Source organism: Stomoxys calcitrans, chromosome 5 (assembly GCF_963082655.1).
Source record: "Stomoxys calcitrans chromosome 5, idStoCalc2.1, whole genome shotgun sequence".
Classification (NCBI taxonomy): Eukaryota; Metazoa; Arthropoda; class Insecta; order Diptera; family Muscidae; genus Stomoxys; species Stomoxys calcitrans.
This window is the reverse complement of record NC_081556.1, coordinates 11,178,989-11,200,249: the sequence shown is the minus strand read 5'-3', so window position 1 is coordinate 11,200,249 and position 21,261 is coordinate 11,178,989. Positions and strand designations below refer to the sequence as shown.

The window sequence follows — 21,261 nt, the reverse complement described above, 5'->3', positions numbered from 1 at the left end:
CTTGGCTGGAACTGAACATTTGGGAAGCCCAGATATAGGCGGTGTTCAATATCAATAAGGGATTTTAGCTATTTGGGAGTAAATGAGCTGGGATTTGTGTCATTAATGTGGAGAAACTTTGCACATGGCAAATTCATACTACGGAGATGTAGTATATTTTTCGTTTTGTTTGAAAATTACTCCAAATTCACTATTTATATTTTTTATTTTATTTCAAATAAAATAAAAGCTTCAAGTTTATTGAGGAATGAATCACCTCACTTGCCTTTTAAATGAAAACCCGAGATGATTGAGTTCAAAATGGGATGATATGGTTGTCTTTTATTTAGAGGGGTGTATGGGATACAACTTACATTTTATGTAGATGATAAAAAGCTGCAGAGAACCAACCACTTGGATGTGATGCTGTAGTAAAAGGAGATCGAGACTTCTTCGTGGCAACACCAAGAAGCCTCGGCCTCCACTCAATACAACAACACACAAAGAGGATGGTTAACTTGTTGCCATACTATTAATTTGGAATACTGGGATGTTTCAACAGTGACTTAAAAACTATTACATGGTAATTCAAAATAAGGTAAGGTAAATTAGATAATCAATTCAAATAATTCAAAATAACATCAGAGGGAAACTACTTTCAACATCCTGCCCCCCTTGGCCGGAAAGGGCAACAATTATAGAGCGCGTTTGAGCTGGTTCAATATACGAAAAGCTTTCTCCAGGCACCGTTGAGATTTTTCTGAATTACTGTTATTACCATAACGTAGTCTAGAATTTGCTGAGTTATGACCACCTCTCTCGGCTGGACGCAATTGTGTAGTTGGACGTTGGCATTTGTTTTTTAGAACTCTTCTTCTGTCAGCTCGGCATCGTTCTGGTTGTAGTCTTTGTTGAATTGGTTCATGGAGTAGGGTGTGGTGTCCCCTTTCGCAACGTTGGCATAAATTAGTTGATGTGCACTGCGCTGTTTTATGCGAACGGGCCAAACAATTTAAGCAATACTTATGGCGAACAACAGCACGACGACGATCTTTGACCGCCATTTTTAAGAACTGTCTACAATATCTAAGAGGGTGATAATTTTTACAAATTAGGCATTGATGGATTCTGGAATTTCTTCTGTCCCTGTGGAAGACAAAATTTTGTGTGATGATATGAAATAATGATAATTTCAAATAGGTACGTCTTGACAGAAACGATTGTAAGGAATATTTAAGATTGAGGAGCATTATATGGTAAAATACACAATTTTACTATTGGTCTCTTTATGGTCCCAAGCTGAGTCCTTATATCAGCTACCCGGGCAAGACCGTCTGGTCCTAGATAAACTTTTGTAATGCGACCCAACCGCCATTCACACGGAGGCAAGGAGTCGTCTTTAATAAGGACGAACTGGTCTACGGATAAATTCTTTTGCAAACGCTGCCACTTGTATCTGCTTTGAAGTTCCTTAATGTACTCATCCTTCCACCTCCGAGCAAATTGGTGTTGGATAGATTTGAGTTTATCCCATTTGTCTACAATAGGAAATGTCTCGTCAGTAGCCTCCGGCATAGCAACCATAGGAGCACCTCGTAAAAAGTGACCTGGGGTCAAGGCTAATAATTCCAAAGGGTCGTCCGTCATCGGTGATAGGGGTCGAGAATTTAAGACCGCCTCGATTCGTACTAAAAGGGTGCAAAATTCCTCGAACGTGTATTTGGCATTCTGGGTTACTTTCCGAAAATGCATTTTAAAGGATTTCACCCCAGCTTCCCAAATTCCCCCCATATGTGGGGCATTGGGAGGAATAAAGGTCCACTGAAATCCATGTGTAGCGTACTTTTCAACAATATCCTTGGATATGGCTTTGAGAAAATGGACATATTGGAAATTAAATGCTCTCTCAGCCCCCACAAAATTAGTACCATTATCCGACATCAACTTTTGTGGCAGGCCTCGCCTTCCAACAAATCTTACAAAGGCAGCCCGAAATGAGGCAGATGAAAGGTCCGAGCAGAGTTCCAAATGGATGGATTTCGTACTTAGACAAATAAAAATGCAAACATAACCTTTAAGAAATGTAGCCTGTCGTAGTCGAGACACCTTTATTGGAAATGGTCCCGCGAAATCTAGACCTGTTATGGTGAACGGAGGGGAAAATTTGCTTCGTTCAATAGGCAATGCTGCCATGAACTGTGTTTGGAGGCGCTGTTTATATGCAATGCAAGTTTTGCATTGATGTATGCATTTCTTTATTGCTGATCTAAGCCTCGATACATAATATTCGCTTCGAATTGTCCTTATCATTAGGTTGTGTTCGGCGTGCATCAAAAAAATGTGAGTAAACTCGATTAATAAAGTGCAATATTTGGACTTTACGGGGACTATGATGGGATGGCGTTCGTTAAAGGCGAAATCTGAATTTGAGATTCTGCCTGAGGCTCTGAGTACCCCACATTTATCAATAAAAGGATTTAGAGAATATAAAGGACTTTTCTTGCTAATAGGTTTTGACGTCAAAAGTGAATGATATTCCTTGCCATAGTACTGCCTTTGGGCCAAAGTAATTAGCAAGTTTTTTGTTTCGGTGAATTCGGAATGTGTTATAATTTTGGAGTCTTGAGTGTGTTGTTGTCGTTTTTCTTTGTGGGAGTTATGCAAAAACCTTCGTACATAGCAAATTACTCGTATGGCGCGGTCCCACCTTGAAAATCTTTCTAAGGGATCTACAATTTCGTTCATATGGAAAACATTTATCTTTTTCTTTTCGGGCGGGTCAATATATGCAGGAAGAGACTTTGGCCATTCGTTTGGCGGCTCTATAAGCCATGTTGGACCCTTCCACCACAAGGAATTCTGCATGAGGTCCATAGTATTACAACCCCTAGAACCCACATCTGCTGGATTGTCTGCTGATCGAATGTGACGCCATGAAATGTTACCAATATTTCGAATAATTTCTGCTGTCCTATTAGCGACGTATGTCTTCCATGATGATGGCGGTTTTTCTAACCAGCCGAGGACAATCGATGAGTCACACCATAAGTAGAGGTCATAATTATTTATCGGGAGTTGAGACAGTACTTTTTTCACCAACCGAGAGAGAAGTAGAGCACCACACAATTCCAGTCTTGGTAGACTTACGGGTTCTAGCGGAGCCACTTTGGTTTTTGACACAAATAAATTAGATTCCGTTGATTGATTTCTTTGGACACGTAAATAGATAACCGCGCAATACGCCTTCTCAGACGCGTCACAGAAACCGTGAATCTGCGTAGAGACAAGGGGGGCAAACTTTACCCAGCGAGGAATATGTATGTTGGGTATTAGCTGTATGTTATCTACAAATTGATTCCACTTGAGCAGGGTATTGGGTTTGACGCTTTCATCCCACTTAGTTCCTTCCAACCAGAGATGTTGTAGGAGCATTTTTGACTGGATTATAATGGGCGAAATCCACCCCGCCGGGTCAAATATTTTTGCGACAGTGGACAGTATTTTTCTTTTTGTAATATCTAATTGTTTTTCTATGGGTTCTATTTTATATGAAAAACAATCTTTCAGCGCGTTCCACTGTATTCCAAGCGTTTTAGTACCGCTTGTTTCTGCGAACTTGAGAAAGTCACAATCTAAGAGTGATTCGTTGGGAACGGATTCCAGTATATCTTTGGTGTTTGCCGATATTTTTCTCAAATGAAATCCAGCAGATTCCAATACCGTAATGATTTGAGAGAGCACTTTTATAGCCGAATTTAAATCATGAGAGCCTGTCAGAATATCGTCTACGTATGTCTCATTTCTTAAAATATGTGCTGCCTGAGGAAAACGATCCTCAGAGTCTTTGGCAAGCTGTAATAATGTCCTGATGGCTAAATATGGTGCACAATTTACACCAAATGTCACCGTTCGGAGTGTGAAGTCTTGAATGGGATCGCATGGGTTCATCCGAAAGACGATTCGTTGAAAGGGAGTGTCTCCATCATGGACCAAGATCTGGCGATACATCTTTTCTATATCACCGCAAAAAACGTACTGATATAGCCGCCAATTAACGATCAGGGTCATGAGGTCCAGTTGTAGGGTTGGTCCAACTAATAAGATGTCATTTAAGGAGTTGCCTGAGTTACTTTTCCTTGAAGCATTGAAGACTACCCTTAGCTTAGTACTCCGACTGTCGGGCTTCATAACCGCATGGTGAGGCATATAATATGAGTGAAATGAACCTTGGGAAATTATTTCCTGAGATGATGTTGGTGTCATATGACCAAGTGTCAAATATTCGGCCAAAACATTTCGATAAGTTTCGGCAAACTCGGAATTTTTTTTCAAAGAATTTTCCATACCAATAAACTGGATGAGGGCTTTAGAACGAGAACACCCCAAAGGCATCTCCCGTGGAAACCCAGGTTTGAATGGAAGTTTAACCACATATCGGCCATCCTTATTCCTATACGTGGTCTTCAAATACAGAGATTCGCAGAACTCATCTTCTTTCGAAAAGGGAATCTTATTCGGTATCTCTTCCTGCTCCCAAAATCTTCTGAGTTGTGTACTAATGGCTTCGTCATCCATTTCAGAAATTCCAATGGAGAATGCCGAAACAGATTGACACTGAATAGGCCCGCTAATAATCCAACCGAATATTGTGGCTTGAGCAAGGAGAGATTCAGAAATCTTACGTAACCCGTTTATGAGAAGAGAGGGCATCACATCGCTGCCGAGGAGCAAGTCTACATTCCCAGGAGTGTAGAAATCAGGGTCTGCGAGTTCCAAACCCTCTATGCCACTAAAATTGGTTTGTGACTTGGCTATCTCGAAATTAGGTAAAAGCCTTGTGATTCTTGGGACAACTATCGCTCCCAAATTCACCTCAATCTCATGCTTCTCTGAATACAGAGTTAACGAACATATGGAATTAGAATTTGCCACAATTTCACCACCCATTCCATGGATCTGGAAATTCTTATTCTCAACCACAAGCTTTAATCGCTGCTGAAGAGTCTTCGAAACAAAAGAGCGCTCAGAGCCTTGATCAAGAAAAGCTCTTGCTTTTAACAAATCACCATTGTGCTTTATTTGGACAACAGCAGTAGGTAGCAAAGTGTTTCCTTTCCAAGAATTGTCAGCATTAGAAGTAAAGTGTGAAGCTGTTTCCAAAGTTACATTGCTGTGATGCGTATAAGAAGAATCCGGGGCTTCTTCTGGGGCCTGAGATTCGTCGCTAACCGGTGATTTTGGACTATAGCTTTTTTGATTAGAACTAGCTCCATTTCGGGTAAAATGCAGTAGTGAATGATGGTTCTTGTTACAAGTGTTGCATGTGAATTTGCTCTGACAGTTCTTCCGAGTATGAGTATAAGAGAGACAATTAATGCATATGTTATTTAAGGAGACAAATGTGCTTCGAGATTGTGGGTCAAGCTTTTTAAATTCTGGGCATTGTTTCAATGGGTGGTTAAGTTTGCATATCTTGCACGGGAAACTGGCTTCATTCTTGGTCACAGTAGTACTTTCCCTATGAATCTCTTTAGTTGCAGGTCGTGCATCTTGAATGCTATTCAAACGTTCCACCACTTCATACCTATGTGAGAGAAAGGTGTCCATTTGTTCCCATTCTGGAAGTTCCTTGTGAGATTTCAGGGACTGTTCCCACAGGGAGAGAGTTTCGTGGGGAAGTTTAGTGGAGCAAATGTAAATAAGTATAGGATCCCAGTCCTTTGTCGAGATATTCTGCGCCTTCAGAGCAGAGAGGCAGTCATTAATTGTGCTTCGCAAGTATTGAAGGGACTCACAACTTTCGGAAGTAATGGGAGGTAAATTTAGAAGAATTTTAAGTTGATTGTCCACTAATATCCTTTTATTTTCGTACCTCATACGCAAAGCCTCCCATGCTAAGCAAAAATTTTCACCGCAGAGCTTATACTTCTTCACAATCTCTCCTGCCTGCCCGCGACACTTGAGGCGGAGGTGATAAAGCTTTTGAACAGGCGGTAGTCTAGGGTGATCGACATATACCGCAGAGAACATGTCTCTAAATGCTGGCCATTCTTCGTAGCCTCCATAGAACAGCTCCGTGTCGCAGGGAGGTACCTTTATAGCTAAATCGGTAGCTGGAATGTCATTCGCTATAAAGGAGGAGCTTATAGGGGAAGCAACAAAAGTTTTCTGCAAGTCGAAGATATTCGCCTTACAATTATGAAAGGACTTCGTGCATGTGCTATATTTGCCTCGTGCCGCTTCCAATGACTTCTGGTCAAGGTCGCCCTTCTTATTGATAAGAAGTTCCTTATATGACCTTTGCACCTCTGACCATCGATGGTTCAAGTCATGCAAATTTACCTCAAGCATTGAGTCCGTAATTTCAGTCTTTGCAAGGTTATCAAATTCCGAACAAAATATTACCAAATCATCGGAATAAAATGTAAAATCCTCCATAATGGTTTGTGTCTTGGCTTAAAAGAGGAATATAAAACTCAGGTATTGTGAATTCAAACGGGGTTATCTCTTAAAACAAAGGGATTGTTTATCAATTGGGTCCAAAAAATACTGATTCAAACCAATACTGCGTGTATATTATCTTTACATTGCAGTTAGAAGAAAACAGATTCCGCATGCAGGGGGCAATACAAGTTATTGTAGATGAATTTCATACCAGTTAAAACGTCCAGCATGTGTGCCAAAAATTAGTCTCTAGCGGCCTTTATAAGGGTTCTAATCGAGAATAGATTTATAAATTAGAATCAAATACTATTGCATAGTACAACTCCAGTTAACATAAATAACCAGCTTGTGCAAAAGGTGAAAAATTATATATGGTACCAAATGTGTGTTATTGTGAATCACTAATGTAGAAATAGTGTGGCGTACTTTAAGGATGATTCCAGTTTATTATTCCAGATTCCATTTAGAATAAATGGAGATCTGTGATTGTTCAAAGGTGGTTATTGTGTTGGGCATTTGCATTCAACAATTATTAGTCTAATCGGAATGTGTTGAGTTTCTCCTATATTGGCTTATAAACATGCAAAAAAAAAATTGATGACGCCTATTGTGAATGTTGGTGAAAATGTGTTAGGCTTTGATGGTGTGTCCAGAAATCTGTAGGCAAATGTAGTAAAACTATCATGAAACTAAATTCTACCGAAAGATGGTAGTTTTCGTTCGCCTGTATCTTTCTCGGAGGGAACTTGGATTGTTCAGCCGTAAGAAATGAGATGGTTCATATTTTTTCACTTATCTTTCTAGCTAAAAATTGGAATTGGACTTACATCATTAATCCAGCGGGACATCACCAAAGAAAATATACTGCTGACGAGGTGGTGCAGTTGAAAGGGTTTAGAAATTGGGTGTCCCTGTCTATTGACTTGGAGGAATGAGTCGGTGAGAACAATTTAGTTGTACAAGCCTTTCGAAATTTTGTCGCCTCCTCTTTTAAACAGGGATGTACATACATTTAGATAACGTGGTTCAGGCGAAGACTACGTATTTATGTACGTTCTGTATGTTTTCCAAAAGAAATATTGGATATTATTCACATTACTTTATGCGATGATGGGGCTTCCTGTAATTGGAAGTTACGATGCCGCCGCCTTTATTATCTATAAAGAATAGAAGGAGAATGGGGAAGGTGGTCTTTTGCCGAAATAGTAATTAATTTGCGTATACCGATTAATTAATTTTGTGGTTTTGCTGAAGTGTACAGTTCCTGCAGAATGTGCCCGTTTCCAAGGTTGGTGGCCTTGAACCGTTACCTACACGTGTCAGGGCCTTGTAACTAAAAATTTCAGCAATTCTTCGCGTTCTCGTTGCGTGGGATGGAGAACAATAGTTTTCCACCGATTTCACGATCTTGAACTAACTTTCCGTTGTCTGATGAAAAATATTTAATAAAAACTTATAATTCTCCTTTCGGTCTTGGCACATGTAAAAAAACGACAGTTTGACATTTGTTACAGCGAGTTAGGGTTTCCGTGATACTAACAAAATGAACTTTTGAGGTATTTAACCATTAAGCTGTGTTCAATAAAGGTTCGAAGGACCATGTTCAATATCAATAAGGGATTTTAGCTATTTGGGAGTAAATGAGCTGGGATTTGTGTCATTAATGTGGAGAAACTTTGCACATGGCAAATTCATACTACGGAGATGTAGTATATTTTTCGTTTTGTTTGAAAATTACTCCAAATTCACTATTTATATTTTTTATTTTATTTCAAATAAAATAAAAGCTTCAAGTTTATTGAGGAATGAATCACCTCACTTGCCTTTTAAATGAAAACCCGAGATGATTGAGTTCAAAATGGGATGATATGGTTGTCTTTTATTTAGAGGGGTGTATGGGATACAACTTACATTTTATGTAGATGATAAAAAGCTGCAGAGAACCAACCACTTGGATGTGATGCTGTAGTAAAAGGAGATCGAGACTTCTTCGTGGCAACACCAAGAAGCCTCGGCCTCCACTCAATACAACAACACACAAAGAGGATGGTTAACTTGTTGCCATACTATTAATTTGGAATACTGGGATGTTTCAACAGTGACTTAAAAACTATTACATGGTAATTCAAAATAAGGTAAGGTAAATTAGATAATCAATTCAAATAATTCAAAATAACATCAGAGGGAAACTACTTTCAACAGGCGGGGTAATTTCGAAGATAGGCTATATCGGACAATATATTTACAAGTCTTCTTTAAAAACCGATCTGCCAATTCGATTTCTGAAGGATGCAGACTACTGAAAAATGAGTGGAGTGTTTCAGTGAGAGGCTGAACGGCACCGGTTCTTGCTTATATACAGAGTGCCTATGGTGCTCGATATGACAAGGCGAGTTATTGGGGTCTCTTAATAACCAATGGTCATTACATTCCCGCGCCGATCGGTCCTACTGACCGGAACGGGTTTGCTCGCCTACAGGAGCTTGACAAATATATATATACTCCACGCAAATACATATGTGGCAACCACTACTACAACAACGACGTATTCAGTTATGTAAAACTTCTCCACAAAGAGGTATCGCTAACAACACCTCATTTGAACTCGGCTATAGAAAGAAGGTACATTATTATCGAGCTTAACTTGGAGACACAGCATATTGATATGTGAGAAAGTCTTCTCGCTGTTCTTTAATGGAATATTCGTGGAAAACTTTGCAATTTTGCAAACAAATGAAGGATAAAGACACTGTTACAACATCATAGCATTAAAATATGCATATATTTCTTTCCAAAATAATTCCATTAAAAATAATTCAGTTATGTAGGAGAATGAAATGTGGCTTACAAAATTTATTTTTATATATTATGCAGTGTGGCACTTACCAAAATACATATTTTTAGATGTTTTTGTTATAGCTACAATAAAAATGTAACAACTCAAACTAAAAATAATACTTCACTTGTCAAAGACAGGCCAAATTTTAATATATTTTTCATGGACTAAATGATCCATAAGACTTAGATGTTTCTCATCAACAAATGAAATAAACAAATATTCATAGTGGCTAACAACTTTGACTTCAATCGTTTGATTTAATAAAGCGTCGAGAAGTTTGTTAACGCCATCTTTTCTTTTCGGATCAGTGATTTTATCATCATCCATCACTCCGGCTAAACGACAAAACTTAGCCTGAAATGGTATGTGGGCCGCACTAGCGTCGCATTTGGCTAAATTTCGCAAATGCACTACTTGACAATTGCCATAGTCCACATAAAAAACATTAAACATCTTATAGTCATCATCATGTCCCGTTATTTTCGCCCTATACCATAGTCCATCTTCGTAGCAAGCTAATACCAGCTCATATAAATGTGGTGGCCTCTGTAAACGCTTGCAAGTCGGAACATCCTCATCGTCCCATATTAGCGGATTATTGTTGTGATGAGGATCATTTATTTGGGCATAGAACCCATTTAGTTGTCCTATATAAGTAGGTGTTATAGTTAAAATGGAGCCCTTGGGGTATATAACCTCAGCATATCGATTATCTACATGAGAGACGGCAGGCACAACATCCTTTGTCCAGCCCTCAGGATCTAGGGGTATATGTTCTTGCTTACATGTTGCCCCCTTAAAACAGGATTCTGTTTTGGGATCATAGAAACGACAAATACGTTTCTCATCTTTCGGATTATATCCCATGACTGCTGTCAAAGCATTACTGGTACAAGGCGTTTCTTCATGCAGCATTTCCAATTCTTCTTCTGTAAGCTCTTTGGGTGATCTTTTTTCCTTTTTCGCAGTGGCTTCTCTGAAAGGATTGGTCTCTTTTCTTATATTATCTGACTGGGCTATTGGATTTCTATCAGGCTTAGACATTTCTTCTGAAACTAAATCGACGATAAGCTTCTCTTCTTTTATATCGATTATTTTCAGGTGGCACTGTTGATATTCCATATCCTGTAATTTTCTTTGTAGTTTAGCCAGTGAATCTCTTAACCTCAACTGACACAACAAAGCTAAGGCAGGAATATTCTTTTGTTTGTCAGTCAGCTTGTATTTGATATCACCCATTTTCATATTTTGAACTTCTCCAAAATCTAGTAAGTAGCAAGGCCAAGTCGTCTCCTCCAACTCCTGGTCATAGAAAGCCTTTGAAGTACGCACTGCTCTTATTATTCGTTTGTCAAGAACTAAACCGAATATCTCATTTTCGGGTGGTAATTGGTTATATTGGTACAGATCTATCGACGAGGAAACTTCAGCAATGGCAGCCACAAATTCAGAATTAAAATCAATGGCGTAAAAAGTCAAATCATCCACATCTTTGAGATAGGTAACATAGGATTCCATAACATGGTTTTGCTTGTAGATCTTTTTTATGTTTATCCGAGAATATACAAAATCATAGTCCAGTTCTTTTCTAGGGATTTCTTCGGCAGGGTACAGGCTCGTCTTCTTGTTTACTAAAGATTCCGTCTTGCTGGTTTCATAAGAATCATCAAAAGGATTGTTTTCACAAATTTCTTTTCTGTTTGTACTTGTCGCATTTTCGGTCGAGTCGGTCCGAAACATATTAGAGCCGCCGGTTGTATCAACATTATGGTGAAGATGGTACAGTGACAGTTGTAAGTTGAATTTTCTGGACAGATTCATGACATTTGTAATGCAGGTTAGAAAATTATCAAATACCATCAAAGCCAATCCGTTTCCAGAATCAGGAGGCCAATGAACCTTCAAGGAATGCACCATACTTGTACTAGTTTGGATAAAGTTTTGCAAATTTGTTTGGAGCGTTACTAATTCCTGCATGCACATTTTGTGAAGTTGATCAAGTTGGTGCAAACGCTCCTTTTTATTCATGGTTTATATGAATTTACAGTAAAATTAAATATTATTGTTTATTCCACAATCAAATTGCTTCAGGGGAAATGGGGGATGTGTTGTCTCAACCACTGGTTACTCGTTGTTGTTGTTGAAAATAATAATCGGTTATCAAAATTGATGAAAACAATTATGGTGGCTTTACATATTACGATTGATTTCAAACGAAATTTCGAACAAAACACGTATATATAAATATATAGTGACGACACATCGATTTATACTTTTCTTTGCTTCTCTTTAATTACTCATTCAGCCGTACGTGAAGTTGTGTTTTAAGGCATTTAAGTTAAAAATTGTTTTACTTTTGCGCGTTGCTTCTGTGCGATTTGTTTGCAGAGTTGCATTTTTAAGGTGTTTTTAATGCGAATATAGTATGTTTTAAGGCTGGTAGTACATTCACTTTCACAGTTGGAGACACATATTTTCCTCGGTTACTTTTTTGAAACACCACAAAAATTCCAATGAAAACATAATACTTCTAAGAAAAATTTTTCATAAATAATGAGGGCATGAACTACTGAATGAAATCAGTAAGTTTCTTTTTGCCTCATAATCTATTATCTTAAAATAGTAATCACGAAAAAATGTTGCGAGAAACAAACATAGTACCAGCCATAACTCGGACTTCATCGACCCCAAAGGCATTATCCATAGCATTCCCAATTAATCTGCCAATGTGAACAGTCCTTAAGAAAATACGAATCCTTATACATCAGCTGTTTCCTAGCGTTCATAATAATTCGATAGACAATATGTTATCGGTTCAAGCGATAAAGAGTGGGGTTGTAGTCGAAGAATAAACGAAAAAAACGAAACGAAATCAATATATTTTGCAGTACATAAAATCAAATCTATATATTACAATACAACTTGATTTAATGGAATTGAAGAGAACTATTATCAAAGTAAATTAGTAAACTTCCGTTGTTAATTACTGTTTTATTGTTTGTTTGAGCGTCTACAAATTTGAATATCTACAAAGTAGTATACAAGCACGAAAGGAAAATGGCGAGGGAAGAACATGGTCCTGAATTCGGTAAGATTTCGAGTAAGATTAACTTCTTAGTGAGTTTTTTTATTTCCCATAGCATTATTAATTATATGGAGATGTTGTTCCTAATTCGACTTTTCTCGCTTATTTCAGATGATCGCTTGATAAAGTTGGTCAGGAAGAACTCTGCAATATATGATGTGTGCCATCCTCATTATCGGCGGACACCAGTTCGTATGGCAATATGGGATAATATTGCTAAAGAGCTGGGGGCTCCATGTAAGTGAAACGAAGCTTAACAATTATCCTTTGGTGGTGTGTTTTGTTGTGCCGTTCTTTCTCTGTATAAGAGGGTGGTTTATTACTGCCCATGCTGCTTATATATGGCTCGCAGCACGAGTATGAGTGTGCATTATACGAAGTGGGCTATTGTTTCTATTGATGTTACTATTACCAATGAATTTGATGGTCAAAGAGGGTGGTATAGCAAATGTGGCCTTTTGAGTATCAGGCGTAAATGAGAATGATCAAACGATGTTCAGTATTTGCTTTTACCTCAGCGATGTATTTTTTAACTATAAATATTACCAGAAATCTTATTTTAATTCACTTTTTGTGTTCCCTATAGCACGTTTCTTGCAGACCAAGTGGAAGAATATACGCTACAATTATCTGCAGGAACAGAAATGTTTGGAGACGGGAACTATCAACACAAATATAAGAAAAAGGCGTTTTACAGAAGACTTGTCATTTCTCAAATATACAGCCTATCGCAGAGATGGTGCCAATGCTTCTGCTGTGGGCAATGCAAAATGGACATATAATGGCTCGTAAGTATATAGCTAAAGCAACGATGTTATTTCTATATAAAAAATGTGACATTTTTGGATTTCGGTAATTGCAGAGACAACGATTCCAATAGTTTTATGTATCCTGATAATTTATTAACAGCAGTATCCAGTACCTATGAAGTAATTGAACTAGATCAAAGCGATGACGAGGGTAACGGAGACTACATGACAGATGTGTCAGCTTTTCTTGCCCCCATGAAGGATACTGCAGACGATTGTCCCGAAGATCCCTATGCACAGCCAGATAACTTTGATGATTCGCGAACAGCGAAAAGTCCCACACCAACAACAACCACAGATGGGAATCCGAAACAAAGTCGTAACCGCAATGCGAAGATATCACCAAGCCATAATACAAAACAAAATAAAAGTGGATCTAATACACCAGATTCCCACAGATCATCGCCGCTTCTTACTCCTTTGAATTCCACAAACAATCACAATGGTGGAACGACAACAGTTAAAAATGGCGAAACACACAATTTGGCGAATGGGAGTACGCCAACATTATCGGAAATTACAATACAACCGTTGTCGGCGCCAACGTCATCTACTTCTTCGAGTAAAAAGCGTCCATCTACTGTTCCGCCCGAAGAAATTATGACAAATGCAGCCAAGAGAAAAGCTACACCCACGCTGCAGCCAATTAACGATCCCATTGAATTATATTGCCTATCCTTAGTCGACTGTTTGCGAGCCATGTCAAGATCCGAACGTGAACGAGTTAAATTTGAATTTTCAAAAATACTCAAGGATGCTCAATACATCGATCAAGCATAAAACTAAGCCTAATTTTAAGTTCTATACAAACTTTTTTTACCAGTATTTTGATGTCATTAATTTAGCAAAATGTACTTGTAGCAAGTATAGCCATTCTTTTTTTTTTGCAAAAGTATCACGAAGCGCATTGATTGAACTTTAAATGTTTGTATTTACAGTTAATCATAAATTCCACACATCACTTAGCATTCTCGTTCGTTTTTTTACTACCATATACACATAAAACTATGTTCTATTTATTTAATGTAAATGTAACTTTATCGTAAACATCACAAGCCATAATCTAAGTATGTTTAGTACTTTATGTTTTAATAAATAATATACATAAATATATATTTTCCTTAACCAATTATTTTTTAATGGTATGGAGACACGCAAAGCGTAGTCCTAATTGGTCAAAAACGCATATATGTAGTGCGATTCGATTCATACATCGTCAAAATCAGTTCAAGTTAAGATACAGCTACCTTCTATTACTACAGACCCTCCCAAACTGACTCTTCAAAATGTTTAAAGGCGGTAAAGATTTTTTGCTTTCAATGACCGACGGCCATGCCAAATGTGGAAACTTCTCTGTTAAAAGGTGGCTAACCGTTCGGACTCGGCTATAAAAAGGAGGTACCTTATCATTGAACTAAAAACTTTAATCGTATAGCACTCGTTAATAAGTGAAAGGTATGCTCTCTGTTTCCTAATGAAATATTCGTGGGAAAATTTGCATTTGAAACCCTGGTCTGTTGTGAATTTATTTATTTATTTGTTTATTATCCATTATAAGCCACAAATGTCCTAAAGCCTCATTGATAAGGTCCAATTATTTTGCTCACTTTAGATTGTAATCTCTGACACAGTACGCTCGAAAGCATCTTGTATACCGTGTAAAGGGTACTTATTGCTCTATAGTTGGCACGTACTTTTGTATATTCTTTCTTGTCCACCTGACAGAGTTTACTGACGTTCCAATAATCGGAATGCGTTTTTATTATCTAGATTACACAGAAGGGGTTCGTATAACTCACCTTTTTAAATGTTATCAAAATCGAGTTCGTTCATATGATGTTGGCATCCAATCAATTGTAAATTATATTTAGCATGTGTATAGTAAAAAAACGACAAAGTACAGTTTAAATCGTACCGTTTATAAACTATGTGACGACGCACCGAACCCCGAAACGTCCACTTCACACGAGTTCCAAATGAAAAGTGAATAGAAATAAACTACGAAAATTAAGCAAATAAACAATTGTGAATTGATAAAAAATATTGTGAATGAACAAAGAAGATGATTTCATTCACAATTGTCATGTTGCTAAAATTTTCTTAATTTATTTTTATTTGTTGCAAATTTATGTTAAGAGAAAAACGCGAAAGGCAGCGATGCATATACAATAGCTGTGTTTTATTTAGTGATATTTGTATGAAAATTACATATATCCAGGACAACGAAGTTCTTCAATCCCATGGCAGCCGGTTGTACGTACCGGATTGACCCGATGGACTTCTTCATCGGCAAGGGCTGCCGCCTCAGTGTATAACTCACTGCTACAACAACAACAACAACAACAACAACAACGAAGTTCTTGATAAATTACCAGTGCAGGATAGGCCATTAATACGGCACATCATGATCGTGCTCATTGTGTGTACGTGTTAACTTCCTCTTTTACCAACAACGGTATATCCATTTTTTTTTTCTTTTTTTGATTTTATTTTTTTTTTATTTTATTTATTTTCTCAATTTCGTAATTTTAAGCGACACAACCCATTTATAAAATTACAATAGAACTACACTTCTTTTGTTTTTTTGTCTTTTTTTATAACTTTATTTTGGACAGAACTTGGTTTTCTATACCTGTCAAATAATGATACTTTTCTGTGCAAACGGTAATTAATAGATGCCAATCATCAAAAAAATCAAATGAGCCATGGCTGATGGTTGTTGTTGTTGTAACCACATTTTTATGTGGAGAGGGCGATCCTCGTCAAGATCCTGTAGGTGAGCAAGCTCGATCCGATCCAAAGGACAGATCGCCGCGGGAACAGAGTGGCCATTGGTTATTTAAAGGCGCCAATAACTCGCCGGTAGCTCGCGGCTAAACTTCCCGTGACAGCAAAGAACACCACACAGATCGGACCTCATAGGTGTCATTTTCATGCAAACTTCATTGCACTACACTATATGGTACTAAAAAAAACACAGCTTATATAGTGCAGTGTAATGAAATTTGTATGACAATGACATCTATCCAAATCAACGAAGTTGTGGATAAATTACTAATGCAGGCTTGTGTAGAACCATGTTTTTCATAAATTAGTCTGGCCACCAGCAGAAATCCTCTTTTGTGAATGGCAAAATAAAATTAAAACTTTTTATTTATAAAATTGCGTGCACAACTCTCAAAAAAATTTTACTATGCCCACACATGTTTTGCAAGTTTTATTTTGTAAATTTTACAGTTATTTTTACTTTTTTTCTCATATTGTTTTGACAGGTTGGCAATTGGCGTTACCAACCCATGGCAAACAAACCGACCTGCATTGAAAACTTTTTGCGTTTTATTTTTGCCCTTCACGGCTGTCTATCCAGTACTAAAATAAAACACAGCAAATGTAAGATATAGGTGTCCCCTATTATCTACTAACGCATGATATCGATAACTATCCAGTACATTACTTTGAATTTCCATTCAGAACATCTGACTAACACGGGATGACTATGGGCACCACACGGGTGGGAACTCCGATTTGTATGGTGTTTATGGTCATCTCGACAAGCTCAACTGAGAGCTACAGAAAGCATACATAAGTTGCGGATAGTGGAATTCTCCGTATATAGCTGCAACTGCAGTCGCGGACAATCAACAGTTTCGAGTGCCTGTTATACTCGATATGACAAAAAAATTTATTGGCACCTTTAAATAACCAATGATCATAACGTTACCACTGCGAACGCTGGACCAAGCTTGCTCACCTGTGAAGCTAGGAGAGGATCGCATCCTGCACATACAATTGTGGCTACAACAACAAAATAAAATACGCCAAATGAAAGCATATTATTGTCCATGGTGAAACAGTTAAAGGTGGTCTCGTTTGTACAACAACCACAAATTATATGGTGCAATCCGCCATCTTGTCATCAAGCTGATCGCTTTTGCCTACACACGCAAACAAATTTGAGGCAAGCCGTTCGGACACGTGTGTGTATACGTGTGCGTACATGAGTAGAGAATATGAGTAGAAGAAGATAACCACAAAGAGAATGCAAACAAAAATCTGACATCTCAATACCGTCAAACCCGGTCAGCTATTAACAGCTGTTCGCGTGAGACCACCTTTTTAAATCCGCCTTAATTATTATCTATAATAGTTACTGTTGTTGAAGGAATGCAAGTTGAAGGCGATGAACTTATAAATGTCTAATGAAAGTGAATGGTTTTAATCTGTTTTCTGATACAGACCTTGCAGCACACTACAAAAAAAAAATATTCTTTTTTCGGTTTTGCAGAATTTTTATTTTATAAAACGAATTTTATTTAATATATTGGTATATATAGATTTTTTGCAAATGTGATGTGTTTTTGTTATAATTTTGGTTTGGTGTAAATGGTGATTTAGATCTGGATCTACTATTTCAAGTTGGGTTATTTTCTATATTATAATAAAGTTTTTTATGTTTAACGCTTATGACATTTATGTATGTATGTATTTACATTTTTAAATTTGATTTGTTTTCCTTTTTTTGTTGTTGTCCACAACTACATAAAAACATATTTTATTTGTTTGTCCTTTTGTTAGACGGTAAAATATAATTTTAAAATTTATAAAAAGGCCAAAACCTACTAATTTCTAGAAATTTCTCATATTTTGTAATTATAAATTATGTTTAACATATTAAGAATAAGGATTTTTACAGTTTCCATTCATTTGAAATCAATAACAAAAATATTGACTGTTCTCAGATCGTTTAGTCTTCAAGATTTTGTTAGAGAATTGCGCAAGTCATATTTATGTATAACGGGATGTCATTTTTTATAATGGGATGGCTAAACTTTGAGGAACCTTGATTAATAGGTCCATTTTTAAAATAGTGTTAGCATTTTTTAATTTATCATCGTTGAAAAAGAAATTATGTATAGTCATTTGGTCATTTGTTTACGATTAAAGTTTTGTTGAAAATCAAGACGATCCACTAAGAGGGTTTCCACTCTCTTTGCAATCCATTGTTGAAAACTTTTTAAATGAGTGGTTCCTACTTGTCTGTCATATTCGCCATTATTTTGGTCCTTAAGGAAATTGTATTCAGGTTAGAACTTTAATGGCAAAAAAAAAAATTCCTATTGTTCTGAACTACAACTAGAGCACTAAAATACGGATGCCACTATGATGATACATTTGTTTGTTTTATCATCTCACTGCCAATTCTAAGAAATTCAGTTAAAAAAAATTCTCCATAAGGTCTTTCCTCTCCGAAATCTTTTCAAAATCCAAGGGTTGGATCACTTACTTTAACATCTTCTTCAAGAACGTTGACATTTTTATCTGAATCCGTTTTATAACAACTATAAGTTGTTCGTGTACTTAAAATGTGCACAAATTGTTACTGGAAGTCGTTCGCGTACTTTATTTGTCAAAAGAAGACAGTGGGAAAGTGCATGAGAGCGAGCTAAATTTTGAGAGTTTGGTAATTGACAGCTTGCAAATTTCTCTGAAGGTTTTTTTCCAGCAGAAATTTGCAGCACTTTATTTGCCAGCAGAAGAGAGCGCGTGAGAGAGCAAATTTTGACAGAAAATAGAAAACCTGCAAATTTCTACTGAGACTTTTTGCCAGCAGAAATTTGCAACTTTGAACAGATGTTTTGTAAAGGTCAGCTGTTTTATGAAAAGCAGCAGTTACATGAAAATACTAAAGCTAAAGGGTGCTACTATGTTCGCTTTAAGCGAAACTTTGTCATTATTACTTTTTTAAGATAATAGATTTTAAAGCAAAAAAACTTGCTGAATTCATTCAATACATTTCCTCATTATTTATGAAAAAATTTTCACAAAAATATAATCATTGAAATTTTTTTAGTGTTTCAAAAAAGTAACCGTGAAAAATAGGTGTTTTCACCGGAGCAAGACAAACATAGTACCAGCCATAACACTAAAATGGATCAAAAAGGAAGGGGTAAGTAAAAATATAAATATTGTTTATTGGTAAATGTTAATTTGTTTAATTTTAATTTGCTTTTAATGGAGATTCATGGGAGCAGCTAGTGCTCAGGTACAAGAAACTCGACAAATGAAATTGTAATTTTACCTCAAGCCGGCATTAGAAGGTAAGTACAAAACTAGCAGAATTATTTAGAAAATCTTGAAAATTTAGAACATTGTATCCTTCCAGACATCAAGAAAAGAGCTATTATCGGTTTCTTAAGTGTTTTGATGGAATCATCCTCATCGGAGAGCAATGATAACACCAACAACGTGCCTTTGAATTTATTAAGGGGGGAAGATGCTGCCATGGGATTGAGTGAGTTTAGCTGGGTAGTTAAACAAGTGACGCACTGTCCAAATTGGTCTGCCAATTGTGAACGGATACAGATAAGGTCAATGATAACAAAGTGTCCGGGGCCGCCACATAACCATATATTTAGAAAACTCCCTTAGCCTCACATCATTGGTCGTAGCAATTTATTTAGCCACAATATCCAAAAACATTAGATGGTTAGTCCAAGGTATCTTTGTCAGCACAACAAGTGTACTTTTGCATACGGTGATGGCATGTAAAGCAGTTGTAGTCCTATGTAGCTTTCAAAATGCATGCTAACGCTCTGCGAATGGAAACTGTCTAACGAGAGGAGCCGGAGGAGTAGTCCTTCATGCGTCTTGGCTACTGATGAGAGAGGGGAGATCGGTCTGTATGACTCCCCCTTGTTCGTGTCCTTTTCAGGTTTCAGTAGCGGGATCAGACTGCCCATCTTCCAAACATCGGGTGTTCAGATAGGCTGAGGACAGATGTATAAAGTAATCGACTGCAGGCAGATCCCGATTCTTCAGCATCAGTGTAGAGATTCTGTCTGATGCCGATGCTGTTGTTGTCGTAGCAGTGTGTTGTACACAGAGACGTTGTAGTTGTAGCAGTGGTGGTAGCCCTTGCCGATGAAGGACTCCAACGGGTCAATCCGGTACGTACAACCGGGCGCCATGGGATTGCATTGATGCCGAGTTTTTGGTGAAACAAAAAGAAAATACGGATACAATGTAAAAAAACGCCACCGGTGCGTTTTCCAGGAGACTAGTTGAAAAAGTGAAGGCATTTTAAAACATCACAGGTTTTTGGTCATCGCTAGGAGTATCTATATACATATATACATTGGACCAGACGGCATCAGACTTATTGCAAGTTAACTTGTGTGTAGAGATCCAGAACACAGAAAAAAAAAATCGGTTTCAATCACGAAATTAATTGATCTAATTAATTTATTAATTGAAACTGCTTCAATCACAAAAATTATAACATCAATCACCTTGTTTGAAAAAGTAATTTAAAAAAATTTCGATTGAAATAATTGCATGTTCGATTAAAAAAAAATATTTAAATTTTTGAAATGCTCATTGATTTTTTTAATTGATCCAAACAAAAATGGTATTGAAGATTTAAATTAATTTTTTAATTGATGGTATTGACGATTTAAATTAATTTTTTAATTGACCCAATTAAAAAAGTCTATGAAACTTTTCGATGGGTTCAATTAATTTCTATATTTGGTACACAGATGTTTACCTCCTGGAGCATGAACATGAGGAGTGTTGTCTGGGCCCGTATAAAAACAAAACTCCCCCACGGGCGCTCTCCATAAATTTCGGGTGTCGCGTAGGGGTGCACTATAGATTTGTTGTTGTTGTTGTCGTAGCAGTGTGTTGTACACTGAGGCGGCAGACCTTGGGCGCTGAAGGACTCCATCACGTAGGACAGGCTGTCATGGTATTGTTTTAGATTTGTAGAAATGTGCGATGTATGGGTCTTTGAAATCTCCTTCCCTTTATATAAATTGAAAAAAATCGATTTTTTTCTGTGTAGGGGAGTTCTGTTATTAGAAGAATGTTGGATGAGGAGCAGCTTAAAAAAATATTCCGGCACATAGGACCGGCTGCCATGGTTTAGATTTGGGGAAATGTGCGATGTATGGGTCTTTGAAATCTCCTTCCCTTTATATCTAGATTGAAAAAATTGTTGCGAATTTTTTTTTGTGTAGGGGACCTCTATTGTTAGAGAAATGTAGCTTAAAAAAACATTGAAAATGTTCGCAAACTAAAAAAAAAAAATAGTTTCCTTCAAGCAC

At 37.2% G+C, this 21,261-nt stretch overlaps 3 protein-coding genes across 3 annotated transcripts; 1 reads left to right on the top strand and 2 right to left on the bottom strand.

Moving 5' to 3' along the window:
• Positions 1-289: 289 nt before the first annotated feature.
• On the bottom strand, positions 290-8,380 carry LOC131998038 (uncharacterized). Its single transcript, XM_059370040.1, has 2 exons — positions 8,335-8,380; positions 290-1,125 (listed from the first exon to the last, which is right to left on the bottom strand). Coding segments are annotated over exons 1-2 (453 nt in total). The 5' UTR covers positions 8,337-8,380; the 3' UTR covers positions 290-674.
• Positions 8,381-9,220: 840 nt separating this feature from the next.
• Positions 9,221-11,354, bottom strand: LOC106082542 (uncharacterized). Its single transcript, XM_013245111.2, has one exon. It carries the CDS (start codon positions 11,288-11,290, stop codon positions 9,383-9,385), a length of 1,908 nt encoding a protein of 635 aa, XP_013100565.2. The 5' UTR covers positions 11,291-11,354; the 3' UTR covers positions 9,221-9,382.
• A 733-nt stretch (positions 11,355-12,087) lies between these two features.
• Positions 12,088-14,208, top strand: LOC106082540 (uncharacterized). Its single transcript, XM_013245110.2, has 4 exons — positions 12,088-12,350; positions 12,459-12,584; positions 12,934-13,135; positions 13,210-14,208. The coding sequence occupies exons 1-4, from the start codon at positions 12,320-12,322 to the stop codon at positions 13,934-13,936; spliced, it is 1,086 nt and encodes a 361-aa protein (XP_013100564.1). The 5' UTR covers positions 12,088-12,319; the 3' UTR covers positions 13,937-14,208.
• The last annotated feature ends 7,053 nt before the right edge of the window (positions 14,209-21,261 follow it).